Source organism: Brachyistius frenatus, unplaced genomic scaffold (assembly GCF_029030835.1).
Source record: "Brachyistius frenatus isolate BFR_SWC_R1_liver_20210118 unplaced genomic scaffold, ASM2903083v1 Contig_13, whole genome shotgun sequence".
Classification (NCBI taxonomy): Eukaryota; Metazoa; Chordata; class Actinopteri; family Embiotocidae; genus Brachyistius; species Brachyistius frenatus.
This window is the reverse complement of record NW_027210612.1, coordinates 1901866-1915834: the sequence shown is the minus strand read 5'-3', so window position 1 is coordinate 1915834 and position 13969 is coordinate 1901866. Positions and strand designations below refer to the sequence as shown.

Below are 13969 nucleotides of genomic sequence, written 5' to 3'. Positions count from 1 at the left end.
GTTTGCATCAGGAGCCGTATCTGAACTTTTTGAGCCACCCTCGAATGACCATTGGACAGTACTGGACTTTCGTCGTCATGGTAGCAATAGTAATAGTCATTCACATTGTGATATGGTTGCAGTTTCGTTTGGTTTCGGCACCAAAACTACTTGGTTACGCGAAGGAAACATATAACAAAAATGTTACATAGATCAACTAATTTATGTTACTTTAAAAAAGTAAAAAGTAGACTTTTGTTTACACACAGGACACGAACAGGACTCAAACATCGATCTCCTGGGTGGAAGTCCTTCATTTCATCGATCCAACCTTTATCACATTCTAAAGTAAATATAACTGGATATAAGTAAATATAAAAAGGGATTACAAAAACACACTATCAACGTAAGGGGAAAAGGTATGTAATAACTCAACAGGGTAATTAAAAGACTGACAGACTGATTTGAGGTGTACAGATCAGCCTTAGTTCATAGTAGGCATACATGTCTGTGTGTGTGTGTGTGTGTGTGTGTGTGTGTGTGTGTGTGTGTGTGTGTGTGTGTGTGTGTGTGTGTGTGTGTGTGTGTGTGTGTGTGTGTGTGTGTGTGTGTGTGTGTGTGTGTGTGTGTGTGTGTGTGTGTGTGTGTGTGTGTGTGTGTGTGGCGGGGGGAGGGGCAAATGTGTTTGCTTGTTGTCATTGAGCTTTTCTAGCAGTAATACATACTGGATGTATCGGAAAAAAAATTATCTTGTAAAATCCTCATGCTTGCAATCACGCAATATAATAGACAGAATCCCTTATCCTAATGAATGCATCTGAGGAGACATATGCTGCCTGTTAGTTTTATGCACAGGGTTGAGGATGTTGTCATGGAGGAGCACAATGTATGAGATGGTGCTGCGTTGACAGCTGTATCCATGCTGAAGAGTTTACTGACTGCAATAAATTAGTTCCACACACTCAACAGGAAAGCATAATTAGTCAGCCAAAACAGACACACGCAGACATGGATTACACGAGAAATCCTCCTAACATGCCCGCACACACACACACATACACACACACACGCACACACAGCACAGTGAGACATACTGTATCTACTCAGGCAAACGCACATCAGTCACACGCATACGTTCATGGGTAAACTCAGGGATGCAAACAGACTCTGTACCCAGAGGCTGCTGTATAAAAAAAAAAAAAAAAACACAAATATGCTTATGCAAGCCCAAAGGACTGTCACTACAAAAATATACTCATACATAGAGGTAAACACACACACACATAACATAAACAATCCCAGTCTAGAAAGTAGAACACTGTGAATGACAGCTGTTCTCTGCGCAGGAAGTGAAGGCAATCATGGGGAGTGTGAGGGAACACTTATTTTCTCCACAACAGGATGGAAACACAATGGAGTATCCTTACACACTCTGTCTGCACAATCTCACCTTGCTCCCTGCCAAGACACACACACACACACACACACACACACACACACACACACACACACACACACACACACACACACACACACACACACACACACACTGTAAGCAACTGTTCACACATAAGGAGATAAGAGAGGGGTAATAACAGTCAAAGGTATACAGAGGGAGAAAGTGTGAGAAAGGAAACGATGCTTCCTATCAGGGGCACAATTGCTGGATTGTTGGATTTGTTATAACAGCAGTTAGAACGCATGGGCTGTCACTGTACTATAAAGAGAGACAGATGTGTTGTATTTGCTGATGATAGGGGTCAATATACAGAACACCATACAGTGTGTGGGCGGATGGGAAGGCAGAGGGATGACCATAGGCTTTAGGGAGCGGGCCATGTGAACAGATGGTCCCTGGTTGCCACCCAAGATCCCATTAAGAAAGATGGCGGGAATGACCTATTTCTGGACCCACCATGCCGTGCAAATCCACTGCACCATGAGATAGGGCGAATATCTACATTTAGAGGTTATAATCCTTGCTGGTTTTTTTTTTATGGGATTACATACGTTGTTACTATAGTATTAATGCGGGAATCAATTACATGACATGCTGTGATTATGCAGCACATATTTTCAGCCAATTCATATTTGCAGCTGTCCAAGTAGTCGCTCCCTCGGACATTGTGCCCTTGAGTGCTTAATGAGGTCTTTCGACCAAACAACTGGGGTGATACGGTTGTCAAGAAACTGATGAGCTATCCAGTGCCAGACCAGAGGTTCTCTCCTTTTCACCTATCCACACGCAGTGTGTTTTGTGTGGAGAGCTGTCTCGCGGGGCTCAAAAAGACAAATCAATCTTAAACTGCAGCTGCTATTTGGTCATTTAGTTGCTTCCTGCTCTGCATAAATTGCCACAGACTTTACTTTTTCACCCAACAATCAATCACGGTTCGTTCAAAACCATTTTGATACATTTAGAACTGATTACAAATGTTGTGTTTTTCTTGTCTTCTTGATTTTCTCTTTTTGAATTGTGATGGCTGCATTACCAGCAGAGACAACATGTTATGTGAAGCTCATCCCATTCTGTTGTTTCCTTTGTGTCAACTGACAACTATACTGGAGACAGGTCGTGTGAATCAGGCAGTCAGTAATTGATAAGATATTGTAAAGGTGGGTGAAACAAAATGCATAAGGCCCACATAGAGGAGCAACATGCCGTCATTTCTCTCAGTATTTTATGAGGCACATGAGGTGACAAAGTGGATATATGGGTATACGTGAATAGCTGACTTTGACACGTCACTAGTCCGAGGGAACAATGTATTATCAGCACCTTTGTCTTTTGAAATCACGGATGGCATAACGATGTCGACATCAATTTTCACACAAACATACACACACAAACTCTCTCTCTCTTTGTGCCCTGTTGCATTTTGTCAGCATGCTCAACGTCATCACCCAAAATATCTTTCTGCACAGTCGATGGCTCAACTATGGGATTTCTTCAAAATAGGGTTGCTAATAACCAGAATGATCTGTTTCTCATGCAGCACGTTTGGTACTAATGTCTATGCAGTGTGGGTGGATAAATGTTCATTAAAAGCAAAGTAGTTTAGTAAAGTCATTAGGCACCAATAACACACTGAAGATTCAACACAGCGTTGGAGCAATCCTGTCTCTTAGCATTACATTGTAGAGAGGCAACGTTTTGTTATAAATCATCGTCGCACCACATTTATGAAATTTAGGAGTGGATAGCGGGCGTATAAAAAATTGTGGATAGGGTTAGGCATCAAAACCACTTTGGTGGGGTTACGGGAAGACTGGTTTTGATTAAATGTAAGGGTCCTTTCACACCTACTTAGTTCTGTCTGAACCCTAAATAGCAGATGCGAAAGGAGCTGGATCACAGTCCGGACAAAAGAACCAAAATTTGGTCTGACCAAAAGAGGTTGTCTCAGTCCGGATCAAACTGAACCATGGTTTGGTTTAAGTGCTCTCGCAACTTTGCAATGGAAAACCAAAATGAACTGGATCAAAGGTTTACGGTGTAACAAAAACATGAACCTTGGTTCAGACCTTGGTCCGGCATGTGTCAAAACTAAGTCAAAGTAGGTAAAGGCACCGAGGACTTATTGTGAATTCACCAAGACCACGATATTTCCTTTACCTTAACCAAGGGCTGAGTGCCCACACATAACGTGATCAAATATATCAATACATTCATGTATTTATGACTTCCATATTCAGACACACATTAATGAATATTGTTTCCTCACTATTTTGAAAGAAAATGTAGTCCGTTTGTATTTCCTTCAAAACAGATTTTCTCAATTTAATTTTATAGGAACATAATTTCTAGGAGACCGGGTTGCATGGGAAAACAAAACAGGGGACTCCATACATCATACATAATGGGTGGATTTAGTTTTGCCTGGCAATTGATTAGGCCTTATCTTTCACTAACAGTGAAGTCTTCAAGGAAAACAAATGAACCTTGGATGGAGGTGTTCTGCCTACCGGAGACAATCTGTCTCGGTCTGCTTTTGTCTCTCCTCCAACTGGATAGAACGGAGCCTGCATCCAGATACAAACCCACCTGTGTGCGTGCGTGTGTGTGTGTGTGTGTGTGTGTGTGTGTGTGTGTGTGTGTGTGTGTGTGTGTGTGTGTGTGTGTGTGTGTGTGTGTGTGTGTGTGTGTGTGTGTGTGTGTGTGTGTGTGTGTGTGTGTGTGTGTGTGTGTGCGTGTGTGTGTGCGTGTGCGTGAGAGATACTGTGTATGTATGTTATTTCTGCTCTGCTCTGCCCATGCAGACGGCCCCCTAATGTCAGATGACTGAGCGCCACTACACAGCAGTTGCTACGGTTACCAGCCAGGTTCTGTGTACACGGATACTCATCGCAATTTTGATCTGCAGTGAAGCACTGATGGGAGAGCAAGAGCCCTACGAAATCACCTCCCCACCCACACACACACACACACACACACACACACACACACACACACACACACACACACACACACACACACACACACACACACACACACACACACACACACACACACACACACACACACACAGAGGCACACACAAGCTATCGTGCATGTACTGTATATGTCGAGAAATGCTGGCATACATGCACCCACAAATGTGCTATTCCACCCACATGAAGAGATAGTCATTCACCTTCACGGAGCACTCATGAGTACATACAGTATTGTGCTGCATATCATTAGAGTGAACACGTAAGCAAACACAGCCTGCCAGGCAGAATTATCAGCCTCACCAGAAGTGGCACAAATCACAGTAGGTGATACGCTGGGATATCTCTACACTTAGAAACCCCTTTTAAAGCAACCACTGCCTTATTTCTTCCCGACTATCACAACTACTCTGTTTTACACTTCATCTGCCCATCTGTCTCTCAGATGCCGTTACTCTTTACATGTTTTCTTCCTTTTCTTTTCTTTTCTCCCTCACACAAACAAATATGCATACAGGGCAGATTGGGAGCACTCAGTCAGAGCAGAAGATGAAAGGGAGAGGGAGCTGTGGCCATGCCAGCAGAGCTGTGTGAGTGGGGAAGTGATGAAAGAGAGGCTCATTTAGTAAATTGACAGCTCCCTTCAGGATTATTCATCTGCTTCGCCATGAAAGGCCCGAATCCTTCTCAAGTCCTAGCTATTCTCACCAGGCGTGAGGAAACTGTCACATTCCAGCAAACATTAACAATGACAGTGTATTTTAGTTTGGATCCCTCTCTCTCTCGCCGTACTCCCACTGCTGCTCCATTCAGTCCACAGATGCACAGTGGATGTCTGCGCAAAACAGGCCAACTCTTAATACTCTGATCTGATGCAAGTTAAGACATAAAAGGAAAGCCAGACAACAAAGAAGTAATTAATAAAAACAAAATGTTTCATTGGATTTTTCTATCTACAAAGGTAACGGATACAGTGAATGAGTAAATTGGCAGACACTGTACCCATCTTCTGGCACAAGCCCCAAATTTCGTATCAGTTGCAATCTGTCTTTAAAGTTAAATGTTCGCGTTGAAGAGCAGCTGATGCAGAGACAGTAAAGATATTACCTCAATGCAAACATTACAACACAGCGAAGATACAGAGTCATTTCACGCAACATCATTTTCATGCCAGGCAAATGAATGGGCCCCAATTCTAAGCAGACATTATGATGTCTTTCTATAATTTATGCAGCAACTAAAATTAGGCTAGCAGTTACAAGCAGCTCATAGCCAACTCTCTGCTGTACAGTGGAGCTAAGTGGCAGACATCTTAGTAAACTGAGAGGAGGAGCACATCAGAAGTGCTTCTGGTGGAAAGTCAGTTTTTCTTTTTAATTATGCATTTTAGTAAAGCTGTGCAGTTGTACAAAGCAGCACAGGGCAGAAGAGGATGAGGTTGAATTACATTTTAAGTTTTGTTTGTACACACCTGAAACTGTGTCCTTTCAATCATTTCTTTTGGGAATATGTATCCAAGTAAGTGAAAACTACACACAATGAAACTAGAACTGCTTTGCTTCGTGACCATTAGTAAACAGAATCAAAGTGACTGTATTGGATTATGAAAAGTCAAGCAATATAGGAACAAGCTAAATATCAGCATGGCATCACACATGTATACAAGTTCATTAGACTAATGTAGATACATCAGGATTTGTCAAAAAGCTGTAAAGTACAGGAGAAATTCTGGGGGCAGAATGAGGGATGAAACAAAAAGGAGGGTCAGCAGGGGAAAGGCACTGTAATTCATACCAAGAGATAAGCCGCAGTGACAGCATCTAACCTGCTGCACATTCGTGCGCACCACATATGCTACTTTTTCGACTCGAAAAATAAATCCCCGTCACGTACATATGGGTGTGCATGTGCACACCCACGCAAACAAATAAACACGGTCATCAGTTGACCTGGCAGAGGCGCAGCAGTGAGCTACGGCGTGATGCACAAAGGCCATCGCTGCACAGAAAAGGCTGGCCCGTGCCAGCCAAATAGCCTGCATCCGCTAGCTACTGTAGGGATCAAATTAATTGCCCTACATTATGTCTCCGGTGGGACCCGTTAAAAACAGGTGAGTAAATGTGTACATGGCTGGGGATTACACAGTGGGTTCATCTGAAAGCCAATTTGGGTGTGAACACCAGTTGTATGGTCAATTTGCCTGAGGAAAGACTAAAGTGCTGCACTTATCTAATTGTGGGTTGTCCAAATGACTTAGTGTCCAAAAAGGGCTCATGGATTTGTGTCTGGATTTGGTGTTTGACAAAACACCATAATTCGTCTCCACTTGAAGTGAGAAAACTTACCAGTACTCTGCCAGTGAGTGTCTGAGCGGATATCATGACACCGGCCCAGTCTTTGACTGAAGTCATCCATCCTACTTCGCTGGCTGGTACCTCCTCCTTCTCATCGGTACCCTTTACTGTCCCGTCTGCTGCCGGATTGTTGGCGGGGTTGTTCACCTTCTGAACCTCCTAGAAGAAAAAAACATAATGATCTGTGTAAAGAAACTGAGCAAAAGAGATAGAAAAACATTGTTGGCTGTGGGCAAGACCCCTTAGACCGCCCCAGTTTTTTTTTGTTTTTTTTGTAAGTCTAAGGCTTGTGTACTCGTGAGCTTATGTACGTCTACATTCATGACACGCTGCAAACCTCTGAAGGGGAAAAGGCACTGTCACTGCAGCCATCATGCCATGATGACATCCATGTGGTATACACTACATGTGTTGAAATGAGTGTACGAGTTAGACAACGACAGAATGTATATGTTGTCGCTCCACTTGCTTTGCACATATGGCTCTTTAAGTCAGTTACTCCTCAGGGACAGAGGTAGAAATTGTAAGACTGTCGATCTCATGCAGGCCTTTTCATCTTCCTTCTTGTATCCGACTGAGTGACACAGTCACTCTATGCAGCTGTTCCTCTCAAGCCATTCACTCACTCCTGATTTGACACAAGGCACTCAGCTACCCCGTCCTTTGAGGCAACAAAAATCCTCCGGTTACACGCGCTACACACGCATGTGTGCAAAGATGCAGAGTAAAGATTTGTGTTTCACCCTCGGCCTCATAAAACCTTAGGGTAAGGCCTCGCATATGGTGTCCACAGAGAATCCCTGGAATTGCAAGAACTTGACGGCGGCCCATTGGTCCATTCCAAGGAGACAGGCTCATGTTACCGTAGGGTACACATGTAGGCCTTGGAACACATTTTACAATGTCCCTCCTCTCACTGGCGTCTGACAAGTAGCCATTAAGACAGATTATGTGCTATGTCAACAGAGTGAAATTTGTTTCCCCAGTTTCGTTCATGTCAAATGACAGCAGTTTGTTTGCATGACCCCCCATAACAACTGAAAACGATGACGCAAATCAAAACCATTTTGGGTTTGTTTTTGTTTTTACACGTGACACATTTCAATTCCAGGAACTGTATGGGCCAATAAAGAAAGACCACTGGGGGTGACCAATATGTGCCCACACACAACACAAAAACAAAACCAGATTACAATTTTGAGTGTTTCTGCAGGGGCTAAAGAGCAATGCTATTACAGATGAGCCCAAGAGAGTGCTCTGTCCATTTCAAGAGGATTGTCTGGTCAAATTGGATTACATTTGATAATGATACGGGATGGACACAGCTGCCATTTTCCTAATTTCATTCCAACCCCATAACAATGCCAATAAACTGGCCCTAAAAAAGCCAGACTTAGTTATCAGATCGTTATGTGCTCCTGCCGTTGGGCCTGTAAGTACTACAGTGGATAATTCAGTTTCTTACTCTTTATATACGCATTAATGGCTTAGTATTGAGAGACTCGAAAACTTTTTAAAAACGATCATGAGTGTAATTTGAAGCATTTCGTTTTGTTTAAGTCACTCAAAATCAGTGCTTGATCATAAATAATAGCAACATTACTGGTAAAATTTAATTTAAAAGTGTGTGTGTGTGTGTGTGTGTGTGTGTGTGTGTGTGTGTGTGTGTGTGTGTGTGTGTGTGTGTGTGTGTGTGTGTGTGTGTGTGTGTGTGTGTGTGTGTGTGTGTGTGTGTGGGACACAAATCTATCAACCACCACACAGAGAAGGTGAGAATATTATTTGGCAACAAAAAAAGTGAATGAGGAAGAAAGCCTGATTTAGATATATCTTAGTGCAAATTTAAGTGGTGTGTTTGCTGTGATAGATGTGAATTACTTTGCACTCCAACAACCTGTGTTTAATTTCTAGCTTAAGATGAGTGCTGTGACTGCGGTTAGCTTTTTGATCAGACTTTAATCAAGCTATCTTAGTCTTTTAACCAATTTAACCAATTATTTCTTAATCTTATCATTTATCTTAGAATTTCAAATGTTAAGACTACTACATAATAAGATTACCACATAAAAAAATATAAATTTACATAAACAACAACTGCATTTCAAACTCATATCAAGTTCAAGCTCCTGTCACAAAACCTTCCAGTACGCGTGATCCTGCTGGGCGGAAGCTGCAGGATTTGGTAAACTGTAAATAGTTAAATATGCACATCCAACCGAATGTGCAGGCTGCATGACTAAGATTGCGTCTCCTCTTAAACTCCCAGTCGCCCACCGCCACCCATCCATCAGTACTCTCTTGACTATGTAGCCAGCATGCATCTCGCTTGTCACATGCAGCAAATTCTCAGCAAAGTGTGTCTGCATGCGGGTCACCGTGCACAAGGATGTCTGAGGTTTCACTCTGACTCGCTGTGTGCCTGTTCGACAGCACCCCAGAGAATGTCTGTGGCCATCAGTTACCTGCGAGACGCCATGAACCTCACGTTGCACACATACTGTATACCACGGTAGGAGCAACCCACATCACACTAGCACTACGTGTGTCATGCAAACCCGTCTCATGGTAACTCACAGTTCGGGCTCTCCTTGCTACTGTTTCCTCCAGATTTGTTTTCAAGCATACCGTAAATGCCGTCAGACATCTGTCCTGTCACAGCAGTTTTGTGGTAAATACTGCTGACTGACAGTTTTCTAGGGCTACAACACACACACACACACACACACACACACACACACACACACACACACACACACACACACACACACACACACACACACACACACACACACATCAAACAACGATATCTACATGAATTGGACTTTGAAAAATACAAACAGCATATTAGTTTGACATAAATTTCACATTTCATTTTACAAAACAGAAGGGCATTCAGAGAGCACCAACCTCTGCCAAGGCCAATCGTCCACCTGCAACTACAATATGTTCTGGATACATTTACAAAACTATTAGATTGATGTCAAAATACTCTTGTGCCTAGCCAAGGCCTCACACGTCAGTTGTTTTGCCAGTTCTCCCCTAAACCACTATCCCCAGGTGGAGATAAATATAGTATCTGATACTCAGTCATTGTATTTCTAAATTAGCATATGTTTTGTCAATATTGTACTTTACCACCATCTGCTGTATTTTCCAATTCAGTTTTATTTAGATGTTTAAATATTTATTCACAACGAAAGTCATCCCAAGACGTTTTCCATAAGAAACTCAAGACCTGAATTTTATAGAGAGAAACCCAACAATTCAACAACTCCCACATGAGCACCATTTGGCAACAGTGGGATGGATCTCCCTTTTTAACAGCAAGAAATCGCCAACAAAACCAGCATCAATCGGTGATTGCAAGTTTCTGTTGAGGGCCATGCAAACATTGGCTACGTCAGGTCTGCCCATGACGGCTACTGGGCCTGACCAGCTACTGCAGCTCATGGGTTGTTTTCCGTGGCGTGACGCTGTGCTGTTAATTCAGTGAGCTTCGCCACTAATGCTGCAAAAAGAACACATTTAAAGCAAATACTATTATCACTAAAGGAGGCCGAGCAAAAAGTAAACATCGGACACGCCGAGCAAGCGAGACAAGGAGCTGGCAGACCTGAAATAGCACATTAAGTATAAAATTAGCAAGTAATTTAGCAAGTGTGTGTTACAATTCGAAACTGGTCGCTGTACAGCGAGATGTATTGTTGAATAACTAAGATTGATGAGCTAAAATAAATCCGTGAACAGCAGCAGCGCACAGTACGTTAGCAACAGGAAGTGACACAATATGACTGCATTGTCAGAACTGACACCCAGGATCCAGAATTGACATGCACGGCATTTAGTAGGCTAAATGTTCCAGCTCACAATTTCTTCAGATAATGTACTCTGTATGAAAACCTCCATGGATGCCAGTTTAATCTGGGAATAGCAGCTTTCACATGTGAACGCAAAGACTAAAGGAACACATTCAGTAATGTTTTACTGTGTGTGTGTGTGTGTGTGTGTGTGTGTGTGTGTGTGTGTGTGTGTGTGTGTGTGTGTGTGTGTGTGTGTGTGTGTGTGTGTGTGTGTGTGTGTGTGTGTGTGTGTGTGTGTGTGTGTGTGTGTGTGTGTGTGTGAACATGATTAATAGATGTAGTCACAAACTGATGGCTTGGCAGATCAGAAGAGATCATGTAAACAAAGAATTTCTTCTAGTTCATTTGAGTGGCCGGCGGTAACCAAAGCTGAGGGAGAGAAAGGCACTGAAGCAGAATGTTATGGGAGAATCCATCTGCTGGCTATATATACATCTGTGATGTCAAACTGAGAGGGAAACATGCGGAGCGAGAGACCGGCATAGAGGGAGCAGCAGGAGTCAGTAAATGTGTTTATAACAAAACTCAAAAAAGGGTCGACACAATATGATGAAAGACTTAAGGGAGCGGTGTGTAGGATTTAGGGTGATCTGTCAGCTGAGAAGGAAAAAAAAATCACAATTATGTTTTCATTAGTGTATAATCGTCTGAAACTAAGAATCGTTGTGTTACTGTTGCCTTTGAATGAGCCCTTCATATCTACATAAGGAGTGGGTCCTCTTCCACGCAGCCTGCCATGTTGCACCGCAGTGTTTCTATAATAGCCCAGAATGGGATCTCTAATCTGCAACCTCATCACAGGTGTTATGCTGCCGGAGCGAACCGAAATGACAGTGACAGTTCTCTTGATCCGGTTGAAATTCATTTAAATGTTTTAATTGCTTAAACATCCAATCAAAAGCACATGTCACGCAAGAGAGCCAAAACAAATGGAATAGTCAAAGTGTCATCTTGACATTTAAGGTCTATTGTTTGATTAACGACATTGACTCAAAGCCTCATTTTCATCAGCTACTGTTTGCCCTGTTAAAATTACTGCATTACGAGTTAATGCAAACTCATTTCAAATTAAATGCTATCTAACATTTCAGCAGACAAAAACCCATTTCTTAACAAGGCTTTACTGTGAAACATTTGCAGGAACCTGTTGTGATGGAAATCGGACAATCGCACTTTAGATGAGATGAGAATCCACAATATACGTTCAAAAAGCACAATTATATTGTTGACTTCAAATTAAAGTGATGTAAATATAACTTATTGACTATTGTCTGTAGTAGTTATATAATTCTAGAAAAAGCTCAAACTGAACCATGTGTGCCCGTGTGGGCTCATGCATAGCCGCTATTTCAACAAATAGCACTGTACCCCCAAACCTCACCACTAAATCCCAAAGACACTGTTCCTTTAAAACAAATATGTCATTGAATAGTGTTCTTGTTCATTTTAAATATTATCTCACTGACATCACTGTTCACTGTTGAGTCTCCCACAGCCGTATGTGATTAAGTTAATGCTAATGCAAACCAAACATTTTCATACCAATGCTAGTTCAACTGGCAAAACACAGATTATGTAGCAGTCTCAGGAAATAAAGCGTATTCGTCACGAACATTTTTAGTTTTCTGGTCATCAGATCAGTTTTAAAACCTCAAAGGAAGTAACGGAACCAGAACGAACAGAGTGTGAGCTGTTCGATGAACTGCAGGCAGCAGGCGGCCCACCTCCAACTTCTCAGCAAAGTAGTCAGCCCCTACTGTACCCGGCTGTTGTGTGAAAAACTACTCGCAACATGCGCATTGTGGTGGAAATGATTATGGACTGACTTATCTATTTTAAAAGAAGGAGTAGCTGCTCGAAGAGTGTTTACTGTAGCATTATACTGCATTGCCACCAGTAACCACCATTGTCTTATCCAAATCAACCAGGAATTTGTTATAACTTTAAATTGCAAATTATGAAAGTTGATTGTTGTTCACTCTAGTAGTGTCCTGTTTTTGAACTGTTTGTCTCTCTTCCACCTACATAAATACAAATATCTTGAGTGATACAGAACTGAGCAGTATCTTCTACAGTTCAAAAAGCATGTAGAAAATTAGAGACCTTATAGTCAATAATAGGAAACAAGTTGAAGTAACATCTTCAATTTTCTATTTAAAATGTATGTAGTTCATCTTCCCTCTTCAATAAAGCTTTTTATAACAAGACAGATGAATACTGTTAATATTAGGATTGTACCAATTAACGGAGTACACAGGGGAGGCCTGGCAATAATGAGCAAGAGAGCGACAGATAAAACATGACACAGGAAGGAAGACAAAGAGAGGAACTGACAGAGAAATCTACAGGGTGGGGACAAAGAGAGAGAGAGAGAGACTATGAGGGAAGAGAAGAAGGACACCCAGTCAAACAGAGTCAGAGGGAGGCACGAAGACAGAATGACAGAACAATAAAGGAAGCAGGGGGCAGAGATAATGACAGAGACGCAAATTAAAAGACATCAAGAGAGACAGGAAAACTGAGCAAACACAGGACAGACATAGAGGGGGGAGACAGTGACAGAAGGACAAAGATCCTGCAAGACAAGGAGATAAACAAGTGGGTGAAAGACAGACAGTGAGACAGATTAGGAGCAAGACAAATGGGAAGTGAAAGTGAGAGAACAGGGAGACAGAGAGGAAAGACAGAAAGAAAAGACAGGAGCGTGAGACAGGAACATGCCCATCTGACTCCACTGATCTAACAGGACTTGGCTTTAACGCAGCTGTTCCTCTAGCTTTCGTCCGCATCGCTGGGGAAAACTCTATTCCAGTGTGAAAGGCTATTTATAGCTTCAACCTGGGAGACGTGAAACTAGTGAATCTCATAACATGCTTTGTTCCCACTGTTTGCTATTTTAATGCCGGTACAGTTACCCAGTGTCCCAGGGTTACAGGCCTGCACTGGGTCACAGCAATAGGGAAGAGGGATGAAGAATACAGAGCCTCTTCACATACTAATTCGCTGGCGTACATGAACAGGTGCAAGGTTGAATCTGACAACACCATGTGGAGAAAAGCTGTTATTTCTGTGTATAGGTCATGCCTACTGAACCTTACAGAAGTAGGGAGGCCAAATGGTGCAGGCTAATTACTGTGAGGCTATAGGAACAGACCGTGAGCCAAGTGCCATACTGTCTCACTGCACCAGAGAAATCTCTATAGTCTGCGTCATCAATTTCATTATGCTTGAATTATTATTATTGTATAATACTCGCCTTGTGTTCCCCCAATGTGTTCATGCAAAGCACACAGAACAAAGTTCAAAAATGGTTCTGATTTGAGATAAAGAGACTCTATGGGCCAA

General features: G+C 42.3%; 1 protein-coding gene across 21 annotated transcripts in view; it reads right to left on the bottom strand.

Moving 5' to 3' along the window:
- kcnma1a (potassium large conductance calcium-activated channel, subfamily M, alpha member 1a) overlaps nt 1-13969 on the bottom strand; it is a 146328-nt gene that overhangs the window by 101257 nt on the left and 31102 nt on the right. For all 21 annotated transcript variants that reach the window (XM_069692731.1, XM_069692713.1, XM_069692714.1 and 18 more), the window contains exon 2: nt 6756-6923. In XM_069692731.1, the coding sequence (XP_069548832.1) occupies nt 6756-6923 (168 nt within the window). The remainder of the gene's footprint in view (nt 1-6755; nt 6924-13969) is intronic.